Source organism: Telopea speciosissima, chromosome 6 (genome assembly GCF_018873765.1).
Source record: "Telopea speciosissima isolate NSW1024214 ecotype Mountain lineage chromosome 6, Tspe_v1, whole genome shotgun sequence".
In the NCBI taxonomy this organism is placed as follows: Eukaryota; Viridiplantae; Streptophyta; class Magnoliopsida; order Proteales; family Proteaceae; genus Telopea; species Telopea speciosissima.
Window position 1 is genome coordinate 27,347,903 of NC_057921.1, and position 19,629 is coordinate 27,367,531.

Here is a 19,629-nt window from a genome sequence, read left to right on the forward strand (position 1 = left end):
CAGTAAAAAGCCTTGGTTTTCAGACCAGCAACTCGGATAAGTGCCTTTATTTTTTGTCCGAGTTAAACATGATCACAATTATTTGCTTGTATGTAGACGACATGTTGATTCTAGGTTCTAATCTCTTTGTAGTGAGTGACATTAAAGAATCCTTGTCTAAAGAATTTGACATGAAAAATCTTGGTGTGGTAGACACCATTCTTGGGATGAGAGTAAGCTTCAGTGAGCAAGGGATCACCCTTAGTCAGTTTCATTACATTGAGAAGCTACTTTCTAGTTGGGGATACAGTGATTGTAAACCGATTGAGACGTTTTATAACTATAACAAATGGTTAAAACCTAACACTGGTGACACTGTGAATTAGTTAGAATATTCTAAATTGATTGGTAGTCTCATAGTGCAATGAGTTGCACTAGGCCAGACATAGCCTTTATAATAGGCATGCTGAGTCGTTTCATTAGTAATCCTAGAAAAGAGCATTGGGATGCCCGGACTAGGCTGATGAGATACCTTAAGGGTACTCGAGGTTATGCTCTCTATTATACTGGACATCCTCCAACTTTGAAAGGATATTCTGATGCATCTTGGTGCTCAGATTTGAGAGATTGTAGATCCACCAGTGGTTATGTATTTACACTAGGAGGAGCAGCTGTAGCATGAAAGTCCAAGAGATAGACTGGTATTGCTCTGTCATCTATGGAATCCAAACTTTATCCTTTAGCTTCTGCGGGAGATGAAGCAGAGTGGATAAAGAATCTGATCATGGATATTCCATTGAGGAGTTTAAAGTTAAATTCTATACCTATATTTTGTGATAATCAAGCAACAAAGACGATAGTAAATAACTCACTATTTAATGGAAAGAGGAGACACATCAGGCTGAAACAACCCATGCTAAATTATCGAACAAAACAAGGGATTATCACTTTGATTGATGTGAAATCAAAGGATAATACAGCAGATGCCCTTACATTGAACAAAGATCAAACATTCAAAACTACACCAGAGATGGGGTTAAAGACCATTTAGTCAGGTCTTAACCTAACGCAGTATTATTTTGAATTATTCGAATCTCATCTAGCCTCGGAAAGCATTCAGGACAGTTTACATATTTTAGATAACTTAGTTAGGTTACTACGTATGGGGGTTTATGAAACCATTCCAAACTTGATGGTGTAGCAAATTTTTCATGTGAAGTTTCCTTACTTCGTTATTCCACAAAAAAATATGAAAAATGTCTAATATGTTTCAATGATATTGTGCTAGTCTTTATGTCATTCTAAATTTGATGGCATGTCTTTCATAGTATGGTGTACCATTTCAGATTTGATAATACAACATAAATCTATGACTGATATGACGAACACAGTATTCCAAATGGAAACATGGTATGGTCCTTGTGATAGAGACTATATAGGATTGAGTTCTTGTAAAGAAACTCTATGATGATGCTTATTGTTTATTTCTTGATTTACCTTCAACCATATATGGAATGTACTAAGTTCTTATTGTTGAGCTAGATACTATTGTGCAAATGATTGAATTCATGTTATCTTATGAAATTCATATTTGATAAATTACAAAGAATGAAGATGGAGGAGAACGGTTGAACCTGGATCTTGATGAGGATGACATACTTGATGAGTAAAGTCACATGAATTGTAAGGACCTTTCTTTATTCCTTTTGGTTTAGCCACTTGCATGTGGAACTTCGGATTTATTGTTGGGTTTAGTTTTTGACCTAAAACCCTAGTATTATTTCTTGAAGTTTACTTACTTGATTCATTGGATTGTTGATTTTTAACTTATTCAATTTATTTTGATTCTATTACTGATTAAACAATAGTTTCTATTCATGTGTGGTGGATATATGTAGAACATAGGAGAAGATTGTAAGGGTATTATGGTAATATCCTTTTATATGTTCTAATATTATCCTGTTTGTATTATGGCTCAGGCTGTGAAGGGTAATCTAATAATTAGCCCATCTAACCTAAACCCTAGTTTTCCTATAAATACTAGCTGGAGGCAGTAGACTGGGTATTCCAAACATGATACACAAGGTGTAATGCTTTAAGCAACCAGTGCTTAAACCCTAAACCCTAATATTGTTCTTATGAAAGGTAGCTTATTGATATAACAGTAAAAGAGTCCTGCAGAGGTGAGCGGTAGTGAGCAAAGGTGAACAGAGGTAAACAGCGGTTGCAAAGGTGAAGGCTTCTTTGTTCTATTAAAGAAGAAGAATTTACTTCACTTATTTTAAGTGAAAGGGTATAATAGTCTTTAAAACTAATATTACTTTACATCACCACTTAACAACACTATACGTTTACCTTGTTAGATTTTGGATTCATTTTGATATTTAGGTACTTAGTGGAGTTGCATTAAAACAAGGGTGTAATTGGGGTGGTGATGATAATTTCCCTTTTTTTTCTTCTTTAAAGAAAAAAAAAGACAATATAAGATTAGTAATTTTACCAAATAAACAAATGATATAAGCATCAATTAGTCAATATGCACGTCCAAACCCACGGCCCATGAGTCACGACATGCATAGAAAACTAAAAACGACAATTCATGATGGAGACCATTTGGAGGTCCATTTGGAGGTCTTCTACTGTTTTTGAATTCTTCCACCCACAGCCCACGAGCCACGGCATGAATGGAAAACCTCTCAAGTCTTTGGGTCACTTCAAATCCTTCAATTGGACTGGAGAAAGATATGAAAGATATCATCAAGAATATGATGTGGAAGTTTCGTGTCCAGGGAATCTCCACTTACCATGAAGTGATTAATAAATCACTATTGTTACCCCCAAAAGAATAATAATAATAATAAATCATTATATATATGTGTCAAATATATATTGGTTTTCCTTATAAAAAAATATATATATATATATATTGGTTCCATTATTAATTAATTATTTATTTATTCCTAAACACATGTAATGTTAAGTGAAAAATCACTTCACTTACATAAAGATCCTGCTTCTTCACGAGTAGGGCTGCAACAGGTCAGGTTGGGCCGTGTCTTTTAAAACCCCAGCCCAACCTAGAGTGCCCTTAGCTGCGCCTAAGCCTTGCTCGCCCCAACTCAAGACTTAAAAATCCAACCCTAACCTACCTTCAGGGTCAGGCCGGGCTGACCCTGATTGGCCCTAACCATTAGAGGGAAGGGAGATGCATGAGCTGGCCAAGCTGCGAAGAAGAAGAAAGAATAAGAAAAATAAATGAAGAAGAAGACAGGGTTGGGTTGGGCAGCCTTGACTCAGGGCCAGAAATTACCACCCTGACCCACCCTCAGAGCCCAGATATCTCAACCCAGGCCTTGTTTGGGGTTAAGGAGGGTTTGGAACATCAAGGCCAAACTTGCACCCCTACTCACGAGAGTTTAGAGTAGGTCCTCACATGGGAACATGTGAGGTCAGATCAGGACTCTCCTTGGGGTGTGGGACCCATCTCTCCCCATGTGGGGACCTGATCCAGACTCTCCTCACAATATAAAACTTTGGAGAATAGTTTTTTGGGGGGAGTGTGTATATTGCACCTGATATGTATAGGAACGCAATGATTACTCCGTGCTCATGACAGGTGAAAATGCCAATGCTATTGATGCTTCTACTGCATGCGCTCTTTTTCCCTTATTGTTTTAATCTAATAGATTTAGGAAATTGTCCCTAAAACTTACTCTCAATAAATCCAATCATAAAATCACATCACTTTGGATTAGAAGATTTAATCATGGGTGGGTGGCTGAGAAACTTTCTTAGAAAATCCTGTAAGGTAGCAAAACTTTTTTCACATTTGACATGTATATTAAAAACTGTCTCCTTCAATTAATACAACTTATCTAGCTACCTCGGTCTGGACTCTGTGTCCACTCCATACACAAACATAAGAAAATATGGTGAGGAGAAGAGGTTGTTGCCTCCTTTCAATATCGATCTCCCTAGCCTTCTCCTTCTTCATTCTTTTGCAAGCTTGTGAAGCTCAGAGTTACTGCAACTCTTCTTCATGTGGGAACCTTTCAACATCAGCAACCCTTTTCGCCTTTCAAGTGATCCTCCCAACTGCGGGGACCTTCGATATGAGCTCTCCTGTGATCAGAATAACCGCACCGTCCTGAACTTGTATTCAGGGAAGTACTATGTACTAGAAATCTCTTATAAGAACCAAACCATGAGAGTGGTTGATTCCGGTCTCCAGATTCACAATTGCTCCTTGGTACCTCTTGTTGGCAAAACAACGGCCCAGGGATCAAACCATGGTTCCCTAGGGAGACCAAGATATTTATCCTTAGGGTTTTGTACGCCCTGGGTTAGCCCATGGTGTCCCATAGGTGCCCCATTTTAATTTTTAGGGCTTCCCATGGTCGCCCATGGGAACCCTGGTGCGTCTCTGTTAGGGTTTCTCCTTCCCTCATGTGTCCCATAAAATTTATTATCACAGTAGGGATGAAGAAACTCATCCCTAGTTCATCACATGGCAAGGGGGATCCATCCCTAACTCGAATGCACAGCGGAAAAGGTCGATTCGAGTTTCTTTCGCATCCCATAAATATTAATACTCAATGAACAGAAGGAATTAATAAAGAACTGCTAACCTGGTGAGCCTCAAGTGTTGCTCCTCCAATAGACAGTGGTTCTTCCTCCAGCGAGCACTCCAAGCAAACAGATCTGAACCTCTAATGGTGCTACCAAGGTTCTACACGCCAGTCCCAGATGCCCTCAAACTCCTCAGCACAGATCTAGGGTTTCACAAACCCTAACTCTCAAACACAGGTGAGAGAAGCAAGAAGAAGAAGAGAGATCACAAGAGGGAGAGAGAGAAACCAAAAACGTAGGAGAGAGAGTGTCTGCTCCAAAAACGTGGAGAGCTTCCTCTTCTGCGTTTTATGGTCTCCTATTTATAATAATAGGGTTTAATTAAATCCTAGATAGATTTAATAGAGCCTAGTGAGAGTCTGACTCTCTCTCTCTCAGTCTGGCAGTTCTGTTTAAACTCAAAGTGCTACACAGGTGAAGAAGTAGAATCTAATAGGGAAAGTATTAATTAGATTCTTTATTTAATTATTAATGGATAATTACAATTAGCACCAAATCCATTAATTAAATAAAGAGCCAATTAAATTAGTAAATTCCAAATAACTCCCTATATGATAACAATTTATCATATACAACCCCACCACGAATCAACACCATCATTATGGAATCTAGGGCATGTACACATGTACTGCCAAACCCCAATCCATAGTACATGTCCATATAAGAGCGTCTGTGCATCCGATCGGGTCCCACAAAACTCGATAAAACACTTTATTTGAAATAACTATAAATAATGTATCATTTTATGTAAAATAAATTTTGCAAAACCATTTCCAAAACGGTACTGGATCCAAATTCTGATCTGACCATACACAAACAATCTCTATCTTGGTGTTCCCCAATCGAGCAGTAGTGACCGTGTTGGATAACTCCTTCACTCACAAAGTGTTCACGCATTCCCAGAACACCGGCTTTGACTCACTTGAGTCTCAGTCATTGATGAACCAAAGAATGCGATCACACTTTGCAGTGACAGGGTTCCCTCAGGTACAGGGTGGCGGTGACACATGTCTATCCCTTCCTACATTTGGCAGTAATACATGAGGGAATCGACAAAGTAGATTCTTCGCCAATGCACACATTAAACATGTGAGCACTCGCATTCGTACCCTGACATCACATGTCTAGGCATACCCAATGCGACGACCATATGATAAGGGTGCCCAGCCCAAACCCTAGTCGTGACTACCATTTTAAGTATAACTTACAGACACATAATGCTCAAAAAGTTTATATCGCATGTGACAATATTAAACTAAAATGTATAAATGTTCAATACAAAGGTGAACCGGGTTGAACCGGACCGAATTGGGTTTGATGGACACACACTTATCCAATAATCTCCCACTTGTACATCAAAGCCAATTCCCCATACATTTTAAACCCATGCCCTCCATGTGTTTCTCAAACACTCCTGGTGACAAACTCTTTGTCATGGCATCAGACACATTTTCAGTTGTGTCCACTTTGGAGATACTCAAGTCACCCTGCTGGATAATCTCTCTGATGAGGTGATACTTCCGCTGCACGTGCTTGTTCCTCTGATGAGCCCTAGGCTCCTTAGCTTGTGCAATGGCCCCTCTGTTGTCACATAACAAGGGAATAGGGCCCTTGACAAGATCAGGGACTACCTCCAAATCTAATAGGAATTTCCTAAACCAAACACCTTCTTTTGCTGCATCACAAGCTGCAAGGTATTCTGCTTCGGTAGTAGAATCTGCTGTAGACTTGTGTTTCGCACTCCGCCACACAATGGCACCTTCACCCATTAGATATACCATCCTGGACGTGGATTTTCTGTCATCCTTATCAGTTTGGAAATCTGAATCTGTGTATCCCAATACTGACAACTGATTAGATCCAAAAACCAAGAAATATTCCTTAGTCCTTCTCAGGTACTTGAGGATAATCTTGACAGCACTCCAATGCTTGCGTCCAGGGTTAGATTGATAACGACTTACCATACCTACTACATAGAAAATGTCTGGCCTCGTACACAACATAGGATACATAAGACTCCCTACTGCTGAGGCATAAGGAATCCTCTTCATCTCTTCAATGTCTGTCTGAGACTGAGGACATTGAGATCTAGAAAGACTGACTCCATGTCTGAAGGGAACACTTCCCCTCTTGGAGTTCTCCATACTAAATCTGGCCAGGACTTTATCTATATAGGTCGCCTGTGACAAGCCTAGCATCCTTTTCTGGCGATCTCTTACGAGTTTGATCCCAAGGATATAGCTAGCTTCACCAAGGTCTTTCATTGAAAACGTTGTGGATAACCACTGTTTTACTGATGAAAGGAATCCTACATCGTTACCAATCAGCAATATATCATCTACGTATAAAATAAGAAAACATACTGCCCTCCCACTGATCTTCTTGTAAACGCATGGTTCATCCATGTTTTGATCAAAACCAAATGATTTGATTGATTGATCAAACCTGATGTTCCAGCTCCTGGAAGCCTGCTTCAGCCCATAAATGGACCTCTGCAATTTGCACACCTTTCTTTCTTCCTCCAAGGAAGAGAATCCCTCTAGCTGTTTCATGTAGATTTCCTCTTGAAGGAACCCATTTAGAAATGCAGTCTGCACATCCATCTGCCAGATCTCATAATCAAAGTGTCCTGCGATAGCTAATAAAATCCTGATGGATTTCATCATCGCTACTGGTGAAAAGGTTTCCTCATAGTCTATACCCTCTTTCTGGGTATAGCCCTTTGCTACCAGTCTCGTTTTGAATCTTTCAACCTTTCCATCTGCACCCTTCTTCCTCTTGAAGATCCATTTACATCCAATCGGCTTGACGCCAAGTAGTGGATCGACTAGAGTCCAGACCTTGTTGGAATGCATCGAATTGATTTTAGAGCACATTATTTCCAGCCACCTAGTGGCATCAACATCCTTTAGAGCCTCAGAGTATGTCATCGGATCATCATTCGATTCAACCGATACCATGTGGAACTCTTCCACTATTTCCTCTTCGGTTAGAAGAGTTAGCCTGGTGGGTGGTCTAATAGTCCTCCCACTGCGTCGAGGTTCCTCAGGTGTTGGTATTTCAGTGGGTATGTCAGTTGGTCTCACTTTTGGAAGTGACGTTTCTGAGCCATCTGATAGCTCTTTTATGACTACTGGTTCGGACCTCTGGGTCATCATTTCTTCCTCCAAAAGTGTGACATATTTACTTACAATGACCTTTTGGTCAACTGGATCATAGAAATAATAGCCTATCGTGCCTTTGGGGTAGCCTGAGAAATAGCATCTCGAAGTCCTGGATTCCAACTTGTCTGTCTATTGCTTTCGCACATGTGCTATGCAACCCCATACCCTAAGGTGTTGAATACTGGGCTTTCGCCCCTTCCACAACTCAAAGGGTGTCTTGGCTACAGACTTAGATGGAACCCTTTTCAAGATATATATCACCATCTCTAAAGCGTACCCCCAGAAAGAAAGAGGCAGCTCACTATAAGTGAGCATCATCCTGACCATATCCAATAGGGTCCGATTGCGTCGTTTGGATACACCATTTTGTTGTGGTGTGCCTGGATTAGTTAGCTGACTAACTATCCCTTGGGATATGAGATGTTCTTTAAACTCATCCGATAGATACTCCCCTCCACGATCTGATCGTAAGGATTTGATGCGTTTATCGAGCTGTCTTTCGACCTCGGCTTGGAATTCTTTGAATTTATCAAAGCCTTCCGATTTCCTACGCATCAAGTATATGTAACCATATCTAGAGTAATCATCGGTGAACGTGATAAAGTACTCATATCCATATCTTGCTTGTATGTTTATGGGTCAACACACGTCAGTGTGTATCAACTCCAACAGATCTATGGCTCGAGCACCTTTATTGCTAAAGGGTTTCTTGGTTATTTTGCCCTGAAGGCATGACTCACAAGTGGGGAATGGTTTCACCCTCAGACTCTCTAAGGGCCCATCCCTCACCAATCTATTGATTCGGTCCACATTTATGTGACCCAATCTTAGATGCCACAGATATGTTGAGTTCACTGGAGCTACTTTCTGTTTCAAATCAACATTTGAAACAACATTTGTTCTAATAGGGCAATCTAGAAAATACAAACCACTTTGCATGTATCCGGATGCCACAAAGGAATTATTAAAACGAATAATCAATTTAGAATTAAAGGAAAAACTATATCCGTCCAAAACAAGTTTTGAAACTGAAATTATCTTCCTCTTGAAAGAGGGTACATAATAGCAATCCTTTAAAACTAAACTAGCAGAACTAAAATTTAAAATAAAAGTTCCCACAGCCAACGCCATGGTCTCAGCTCCAGTGCCCATCCGAAGACACACTTCATTTCTTTCCAGGTTCCTTGTCTCCTTGAACCCCTGTAAATCATTGCAAATGTGAACAGTGGATCCACTATCCACCAACCAAGAATTGATCGGTTCAAAAGACAAATTAGACTCATAAAGAATGTGAACATCACATGTACCTTATTTAGCAGCCTCTGTTTCATCCGGCTTCTTGTCTTTCAAAGTTACCAAGTAAGCACGATAGTTTCTTTTCCAGTGACCCTCCTTCTTGCAATAGAAGCACTTGCCTTTGCCTTTATTGCAAGACTTCTCACCCTTGGCTTTTAGGGTCTTGCCCTTACTTCTCTTTTTCTTCTTCTTCCCATTTAAAGAAGGCTTTGCCTCAGTTGCATTGACCTTAGTCTTGTCCTTTTTCAAGGACGCTTCAGCCTCTACCAGTGCATTAGCAAGCTCGGTGAGCTCCATCTCCTTCTCGGACATCTTGTAGGACATCCTAAAAGGTGCGTAGGCAGAAGTGAGTGACGCTAAGATCACATCAGTCTTGTATCGTAGGCTGAAATCAGTCCCCATGGATTCTAGTTTTTTCAAACAGATTGATCATTTTCATTACATGATCTATCACTAGAGTCCCCTGGGACATCTTGGAATTATGGATTTGACTCACTGCATCAGAATGTGCGTGTGTCAACTGCCTGTTGAACAATTCAGCAAGCTTATACATTTTACCCCCAGTAGTGCGTATATCCTTGACTAAGTCTACAACTGACTTTTCCAATAGCTTATACATTTTACCCCCAGTAGTGCGTATATCCTTGACTAAGTCTGCAACTGACTTTTCCAATAATCCTAGGGTATAGAGTGATGCCTTGGAATCCCTCATGAGGAACTCTTGCATCTCTTCATTTGCCTCAAAATCGTTCGGGTCGGGTTGAGGAGGAACTTATTCATCTAGAACTGTGTACAGTCCTTCAGCAGTCAGGAGCAACTTAATGCTCTGGTACCAATCGACATAGTTTGTACCATTAAGTTTGTATTCGTTAATGAGTGTTAACAGGTTGGAATTAACGTCAGCCATCGTATATTAATCTACATATGCACAAGTAAATAACCACATGCTAATTAATGACCATTGAAAATAATAAATTGAGCACACACACATCAATGGTCTTTCATGATTTGGGTTTCCCTCATAACCCAAAAGATGAATTGGATACCTACAACCCTTGCATGCATAACTTACCCTGTCGGGAGTCATTATACACACCATGGTAGTGTGGACTAAGCTGTCCACCTCATGGGCTTCTAATATTTTTGGCCACCTGGGTGTCATGTCCAGATCCTGTCGGCTGACATACACCCAAGTAATGTACTTACCTATTGCATTAGTTAGAATCATGGAATCATGAAAGATGGCCCACTGTCGCAGTGCCCTCTCACTATCCATACCCTAACGTATCTAGATAGAGGTAAATATAGATAAATGTGTGACAGAGGTCCTGGCAATGTCCTGTCAGCTTATGCTGGGTCATGTCACACACTTTCTACATTTATCTTCAATAGGAGGCCATGAACATATCTACCGAATAAGACTAGTCCATATCATAAATGTATTGTGAATAAAGAGGGATTAATTAACTCTCACATACATGAATAGATTTAAACAACATAATTAATCAACATTAATTAAAAGTGATTATGAGATGGCGGCATTTTTATCAGAAACAATTAAAGAACCCTCCCAATAAAAATAAAACTAATAACTTTAGGTGCATTTATCATGCCATGGATGCCACGCCTCGATCATCTCCTCCGCCCGATTATGTCTTCAAAGTAGGTGACTTGCATCTCCATAAGCTTTGAGCACCACATGTGGATCACCATCAACTTGCCCTGGGAGTCCTAACTCCTCTAAAATTACAATGGAAACCTAGAAAAAATTCTATACACTTTCCTTTCCATAATAATAAAGAAACCCTGCATGGAGAAACTAACCCACCATTTGGGCTGCCCATGGGGTGGAGTACATTTGTTTATAAAAAAGATAGGGGGAGAGAGAGAAAGAGAGAGAAGCATCACATCCACCCATAACCCCATGTATCATATACATAAACAATCCATCCATTTATTAGAATGCCATTCCCATAATCACATCATAATATAATTCCATGCATGGGCATTAAAGCAAGTACACCAAAAATTAAAACATGGATTCCTTCAATTATTGAACTACCACATCGCATGTGATAACATGTATCCATGCCCATAAAATTAAAATCGCATTTTAATTGCAAGTGGGTAAAGAGGGAATCTCTTCACCCATCATCATCCTCCAAAAAACAAAACAAAATAATAAAATTCTGTTTTGAAAAATTAATATTTTTTTTTTTTTTTAATTTTTTATTGTTAAACTGGAGGAAAAACAAGGGGGGTGCATGCAGCCCACATGCGCAGGCTGCAGGCACTCCCTGCGCAACCCATAGGCACAAGGCCCACGGACAGCAGCCTGCAGGCCCGCAGCCCGCAAGCTTGCTGTCCGCAAGCAGCAGCCCGCAAGGGGATGCGCACAAGGGTAGGTTCATGGGGGAGGGCGTGCGCAGAGGCTTGGCAATGTGCGCTCCCCCCCCCCCCCACATATAGAATATGATTAAAAAATTAAAAATTAGTAATCACAACCTAATTGGATACATGCTTCAATAATTTGAATAAATAAAACAAACCAAATCCATCATCACATGAGTAGGTTGTTACACTAACAACCTTGTAACTACCCATGTGCACATGGGAAGGTTGTTACAACAATCATATTCTAACCACCCATGTGCCAACTTGCATCCCACTCATGGGTGGGAAAGGTGGCTCTGATACCACACTATTGGCCAAACAACGGTCCAGGGATCAAACCATGGTTCCCTAGGGAGACCAAGATATTTATCCTTAGGATTTTGCACCCCCTGGGTTAGCCCATGGTGTCCCATGGGTGCCCCATTTTAATTTTTAGGGCTTCCCATGGTCGCCCATGGGAACCCTGGTGCATCCCTGTTAGGGTTTCTCCTTCTCTCATGTGTCCCATAAAATTTATTATCACAGTAGGGATGAAGAAACTCATCCCTAGTCCATCACATGGCAAGGGGGATCCATCCCTAACTCGAGTGCGCAGCAGAAAAGGTCGATTCGAGTTTCTTTCGCATCCCTTAAATATTAATACTCAATGAACAGAAGGAATTAATAAAGAACTGCTAACCTGGTGAGCCTCCAGTGTTGCTCCTCCAATAGACAGTGGTTCTTCCTCCAGCGAGCGCTCCAAGCAAATAGATCTGAACCTCCAATGGTGCTACCAAGGTTCTACACGCCAGTCCCAGATGACCTCAAACTCCTCAGCACAGATCTAGGGTTTCACAAACCCTAACTCTCAAACACAGGTGAGAGAAGCAAGAAGAAGAAGAGAGATCACAAGAGGGAGAGAGAGAAACCAAAAATGTAGGAGAGAGAGTGTCTGCTCCAAAAACATGGAGAGCTTCCTCTTCTGCGTTTTATGGTCTCCTATTTATAATAATAGGGTTTAATTAAATCCTAGATAGATTTAATAGAGCCCTAGTGAGAGTCTGACTCTCTCTCTCTCAGTCTGGCAGTTCTGTTTAAACTCAAAGTGCTACACAGGTGAAGGAGCAGAATCTAATAGGGAAAGTATTAATTAGATTCTTTATTTAATTATTAATGGATAATTACAATTAGAACCAAATCCGTTAATTAAATAAAGAGCCAATTAAATTAGTAAATTCCAAATGACTCCCTATATGATAACAATTTATCATATACAACCCCCCACTAATCAACACCATCATTATGGAATCTAGGGCATGTACACATGTACTGCCAAACCCCAATCCATAGTACATGTCCATATAAGAGCGTTTTTGCATCCGATCGGGTCCCGTAAAACTCGATAAAACCCTTTATTTGAAATAACTATAAATAATGTATCATTTTATGTAAAATAAATTTTGCAAACCATTTCCAAAACGGTACTGGATCCAGATTCTGATCCGACCATGCACAGACAATCTCTATCTTGGTGTTCCCCAATCGGGCAGTGGTGACCATGTTGGATAACTCCTTCACTCACAAAGTGTTCACGCATTCCCAGAACACCGGCTTTGACTCGCTTGAGTCTCAGTCATTGATGAACCAAAGAATGCGATCACACTTTGCAGTGACAGGGTTCCCTCAGGTACAGGGTGTCGGTGACACATGTCTATCCCTTTCTACATCTGGCAGTAATACATGAGGGAATCGACAAAGTAGATTCTTTACCAATACACACATCAAACATGTGAGCACTCGCATTCGTACCCTGACATCACATGTCTAGGCCTACCCAATGCGACGACCATATGATAAGGGTGCCCAGCCCAAACCCTAGTCGTGACTACCATTTTAAGTATAACATACGGACACATAATGCTCAAAAAGTTTATATCACATGTGACAATATTAAACTAAAATGTATAAATGTTCAATACAAAGGTGAACCTGGTTGAACCGGACCGAACCAGGTTTGATGGACACACACTTGTCCAACACCTCTTTATTCCTTGACAAGTGATGTTAACTTCACTCATAAAGACCACCCTTTCCTCTACCCTAGGCCTTGGCGGTTGGAAAACTATATAGTTTTCCTGAGTTGTGAAAGCCCAATCAAAGCTATTAAATCTCCTCTTCAATTTGTGAATACCTCTCCATGTATCATCAATGGTTCTTCTTCTTTTTCTTCTTCGGGTTCCCAATATTCTTACGTTGTTATGGGAGAATCACGTGTTTCAAATATACCGGATTCGTGTACCATCGGCACAATGGTTCCAATTCGGTTGCAAGAAGCCGGTCAACGCTCTTTCTCAGAAATACACCATGAAATGGCCATGGGGTTTGAACTCTCATGGTTTCGTATTGATTGCGGAAGCTGTGACCAAATAGGGGCTTATTGCTATCCTAGCCAAGATCCTTCCAGTACCTACATCTGCGACACGAGCTACACTGAAAGTAATTCCATTAGTAAGTACGAATGTATTATTTTGGGTTTTGAATATTTATTTTAATGGGAAGTAGTTTTCTGCATGGGAGTGTGGCCTAAGCCAGCACTCCCTTGTGTCTATCTCTCCCCTCCTTAAAACAAAGGGGTAGATGTGTCTTTTCACATGAGGAGGAGAGAGATAGACTCGTGGGAGTGCTGGCATAGGCCACACTCCCGGACAGAGAACTTTTTTCCTATTTTAATTTGTTAGGTTATGTTTAGTAAACCTTTTTTCTTCAAATGTTTTTCTGTTTAAGAAATTGAAAGTATTAAGGGCTAGCAGACCAATACGCCCATTTGATTGCAAGGGAAATTGAGGAAAGGAAACTAAAAATCTTCAAATCTAAAAAAGAAATTTTTATTACTACACAACATGATTGTAATGATTGTATGAAGAACTTAATTAATTTCTTTTTTAGATGTAATTTTTATTTTATTTTATTTTTCATATCAAAAGAATTTTTATGCTGATTAAAATGAAATTTAATAACTAAATAAGAAATTATCATGTGACGTAATAGTAACAAAAAATTCTTTTTCAATTTGAAATTTTAACTTTTTTTAGACCAAGTGCACATGCCTGCTCAAAAGGGTTAACAAACCTTGTAAACCGCGGAGTGCAAATAAACACAAATACACACACCCCACCCACTTGATGTGTGACTAAACCCCACCACGGGGGCAGGCCATATCTTTTTTGGTCAAGTGAATCTTTAACTTCACTTCCCTTTAATTTCCTTGCAACCAAACGGAACCACCCAAAAAACAAAAGAACTACAACATGAGGTGGCAGGAGGGTGGTTTGTTTCTAATCATACCCATATCTTTTAAACTAAATGTTTTTAAGGAGTTTTAGCCGGAAAAAAATGAAGCATACAACTTGGGGCCCAAGTTGATCACTCTTAACACGTTCTCGATGCTGTTTCTTTGGCTGTGACCCAGTTAGCAGGAAAGTTCTTGCACAAGAAGAATTTTCCATTTGCCACGCTTTTGTAAGTGAGAATTTAGGCTATGTTTGGTTGGCAAGAAATGGATAGAAAAGAAAAGAGAAAAATCATTTTTTTTTTCAATTTGAAGGGAGAGAGACACATATATCAATCATTGTGTCATCATGATTCTTCTTTTATTTTTATTTTTTTTTTTGCTTTTCATTTCTTGAAATCAAACGGGAAAAGAGAATGCTAACCAGTAGCATGGTTCTTGTGTCCACACACAGGCGCATGCAAAAAGACCGTTCAGCCCTAGTGAAATTGAAAATCCTCTCCAAACCAATGCTTCTATGTGCACTCTCATTGGTTCTTGCGCTGATGCAGAGGCTACACAACCGGTTAGCATTCTTTTGCCCAATTATAAAAGGCCATGCTGATTGGAACAAAGGAACTTTCATTCTCCCAGTACTGCCTTCTTTTTTTTTTTGGGAAAACCTTTTACTAATTGCTAGCCTAACTGACCCAATTTAACCAGTTTCTATATTTGAATGGCTGATACATTTTTGTACCTTGATTTTGTAGGCCTTTGGAAATATTATTATTACGTTTTTATTGGTAAGAACTTGCACTTAATTTTTTTTTTTCATTTTAATTTCTAATATAAAAAATATTTTCTTTTTTCCTTTCTTTTCAATGACTCACTTCTTTTCCTTTGTGGTTTTTCCAAATTGCAGGATTAGGTATCATGATTATAGGTAAGGCGTGATACTGTTTCTGTTGATAATGTGAATCTCTAGTTGTGTATTCTTAAAGACTGGTGGGGGTAGCAAAGGACGGGATGACAAAAAGCTGAGGCCAGAAGAACCCTTAAAAATTTTGCAGTTTCTTGTTTAATGATTGTGTTTCTGATCATCCTATATTTTTCTGCCAAGTCTAACCCCACCCATTCTGTTTAGGGATGGCCTTGGCATTAGTTTTGATTTGCTAATCTAATATTCCACATTCACTACATGACTTAAGTGCTGTATATTCTCTTTGCCCAGATATCTTCGAGAAGTTCTTGATGGCTAGAACTTTATTGGGATATATATGTTTCTCCATATTCTTGATCTATTATATGCTGCGACGACGAAGGCATCTCTCCTTGGATACTAACATTGAAGAGTTCCTACAAGAGCATAACAATTTATTGCTAATTCAGTACTCATATTCAGATATTAAGAAGAAGACTAAACATTTCAGAGACAAACTTGGTCAGGGAGGTTTTGGGTCTGTTTATAAAGGAAAGCTTCGCAGTGGCAATCTTGTTGCGATCAAGATGTTAGCAACTTCTAAAGGCAATGGTCAGGATTTTATCAATGAAGTTGCTACCATTGGGAGGATTCATCATGTCAATGTGGTGCGACTTATCGGATTTTGCTTTGAGGGATCGAAAAGGGCTTTGGTGTATGATTTCATGCCAAATGGGTCCTTAGACAAGTACATCTTCACTCAAGAACAAAAGGGTACTATTTATTCAAATAGTTGGGAAAAGATGTATAAGATTGCTCTAGGAGTGGCTCATGGGATTGAATATCTCCATCAAGGTTGTGATATGCAAATTCTACATTTTGATATCAAGCCTCACAATGTTCTTCTGGATGAACATTATACACCAAAAATTTCGGATTTCGGGCTAGCCAAACTCTATCCAACAAATGAGAATACTGTTCCTCTCACTGCTGCAAGGGGAACAATAGGATACATAGCTCCAGAACTGTTCTACAAAAGCATGGGAGGTGTCTCTCATAAGGCTGATGTTTATAGTTTTGGAATGTTGCTAATGGACATGGTAGGGAGAAGGAAGAATGTGAATCCCTTTGCAGATGCTTCGAGTCAATTTTACTTCCCATCATGGATATATGACAAACTAATTCAAGGAGAAGACATGGAAATGGAAGATGCAACAGAGTATGACAAAATAATAGCAAGAAAGTTGATCATAGTCGCATTATCTTGCATACAAATGAAACCTATTGATCGCCCTTCTTTGAGCAAAGTCATTGAAATGTTAGAATCCCCCACGGAGCTTCTACAAATGCCGCCAAGGCCTTTTCTAGCATCACCACTTGAAAGAGTGGAAGATGGTCATACCATTATTGAGTCAACACCCATATCCGAATCATCAAGTTATTCATTGTCATACAATTCGATGATTCAATCAAATTAAATGTAGTCTACTATAAATTAGTTATTTGGTTTCTAATTAAGGAATAGTTTGCCTATTGTAATCAAACAGAATAAGCAATTCCCTTGATTATGTACATATGGGGATCGTAGGGAGATCATTTATGATCAAACTAAACCGGAGTCACCGAACCGTAGAGAAGTGACTTGATTCTCATTTCATATGTTTTCTTCCCGGTTCAGTTTGGTTTAGAATCGAAATAACTGATGCTTCTAGACTAAATAAGAACTGATAAAATGGGACTGTATAAAAACCGGTAAAACCGAAGTGAATAAACTCAATTTTCTGTACTACCTTATGTTCAAGAAAGTGTTGGTTCTGTTTCTAAGGGACTATATTTCTAAGGTTGCTTTTTATGATGTTAGAATGTGTAGTAAGAGAATTCACAATATATATTGCGATGGTAAGATTTAGTTATCCTAAATTTATCTGTTATGCTCTCAAATTAGGTGCGAAAAGAATCAAATTAAAGGAGACAAGGGTGAAACCAAAAGTGAACCAGTACTATTAGTTGCATAGAAACAGGATGTGGAACTAGATAATGAAAAACAGAATAGAGAGTAGTAAAACCAGACCGAATACAAAATGATTCTCATTTTAGCTGATTTTTATCCTATTTAATTTTGTTTTGAGCTTGTAAACATATAAACCGGACCAAGTGACACTCTTAAGTCAAAACATCAAAGACCCCATTTGGATTGCACTAGGAAAACCAATCCAGGCAAACGTATTAATAAATAGCGGGCTAATTTTCAAGTTGTTGTTGCGGACCTGTACTGGACTGGTGCGGATTAGACCGTACCGTACCTGCAGTTTTATTCCCATTTCTTCTTCATGCTTATCTGCTACTTCTATCAATGATGATCACACCAACGATGGTGAAACCCCTTAATAGGAGCTTTTAGATGTAATTGATTCCTTAATTTTCATTTTTCTTCAAAATATGCAATTTCATCTTTCGATTGAATAGTTTGTTGGGTTAGTTCTTCTGTTTGAAGATTCAAGTTCTTCCCAGTTTATCTGAGTAGTAGTAATTGATTCCATTGAAGGTTTTTTACTTTTGAAACATTTAGGCTGTGTTTGGTATGCGTTCTTAGAAAGTATTGTGGGATTAGAATGCGTTCTGGAACACCAAGAACATAGTTTGTTATGCATTCTCGTTCTACAATCTTGGAATGTTCTTAGGAATGGACTTCGTTTTGAAACGAGATACAATCTTGGAATGTTCTTAGATGTATCTGGAGCCATGTCGTCGGTTAGACAGAAAGGCAATGATGGTGATTGGCGCTTCTTCTGGTCTTGATCGTGAATTCTGCTTGGATCTTGCTAAGGCTGGTTGCTTCATCATCGCCTCTAATCATAGGAAAGACAGATTGGTGTCTCTCTGCAATGAGATGAATCAATTGATTTCAATTTCTTCATCTTTGGATTCTAATTCTGAGCCTCGTCCCAATAGAGCTGTTGTTGTAGAGTTCGATGTGAGAGCCAAGGAACTTGCAATTGATGTGTATGTGCATAGAACCTACACTGGAGTTAGAGGTGATGGCTCTCTCTCTCTCTCTCTCTCTCTCTCTCTCTCTCTCTCTCTCTCTCTCTCTCTCTCTCTCTCTCTCTGTGTGTGTGTGTGTGTGTGTGTGTGTGTGTGTGTGTGTGTGTGTGTGTGTGTGTGTGTGTGTGTGTGTGTGTGTGTGTGTGTGTGTGTGTGTGTGTGTGTGTGTGTGTGTGTGTGCACCCCAATCAAAATGTATAGATCAATATGGGGTTAGATGTATCATTTGAATTTTATTGGATTGCAGAAGTCTGACATTCCATCGAGAAGTGAAAATTTTGCCTATGAGTTGTTTGTTAAAATGTTTACATTGCCTTTTGTTTCCAGTTTGTACCTTTCTCGATCTTTTATACTGTATTGAATGTATATAGCACATAGTAGTAACCGCTATTAATCCATAAAATGATATTTGGGAAGAGCCTAAATGATGATAATTGTTTATCAAACCTGATTTTTAAGGAGCTGGCTTGGATTTCATGACTGCAAATTCCTTTATTTTTGTTAGAAGGTAGTTTGTTCAGTTGTTCGCTTGAGGGAGGAATGCATTTTTCTTTGTTTAATTATATGTTTAAGGTGGAAACTCGCCCTCTTATACTCTACATGCTTTGTTGGTTTCCAATTGATAAAAAGAGGAATCATTTGATCATATGGACGGTATGTAAGGAGGCAGCAAGCTTGGTTTCCTAGTAAGGTTGGAACATCTGCAAAACAGAAGTGTTGGGGTGATCATGTCATAGCATGAGATTGTCAATTAATACGTTCAAATTTTTATATTTTTATTTGTGAGATAGTGATGGCTAGGATTTTAACCAAAGAGATTTCACCAATGACGTATTTGATGAAATGGTTGCGTATTCTACAATCAAAAATGCATTTTAAACAAACATTTATCCAAACAATGTTCTCATTCTTAATTAAGAAAACATTCTATATTATAAAAATGGGAATACATTCTA

The 19,629-nt window shown here is 39.2% G+C and overlaps 2 protein-coding genes across 2 annotated transcripts; both read left to right on the forward strand.

The window, feature by feature from the left end:
- The first annotated feature begins 582 nt into the window (after positions 1-582).
- Positions 583-17,106, forward strand: LOC122665577 (rust resistance kinase Lr10-like). The gene is made up of 2 exons (XM_043861732.1): positions 583-588; positions 15,952-17,106. The coding sequence occupies exon 2, from the start codon at positions 15,961-15,963 to the stop codon at positions 17,104-17,106; it is 1,146 nt and encodes a 381-aa protein (XP_043717667.1). The 5' UTR covers positions 583-588; positions 15,952-15,960.
- A 1,250-nt stretch (positions 17,107-18,356) lies between these two features.
- Positions 18,357-19,034, forward strand: LOC122665578. Its single transcript, XM_043861733.1, has 2 exons — positions 18,357-18,656; positions 18,921-19,034. The coding sequence occupies exons 1-2, from the start codon at positions 18,357-18,359 to the stop codon at positions 19,032-19,034; spliced, it is 414 nt and encodes a 137-aa protein (XP_043717668.1).
- The last annotated feature ends 595 nt before the right edge of the window (positions 19,035-19,629 follow it).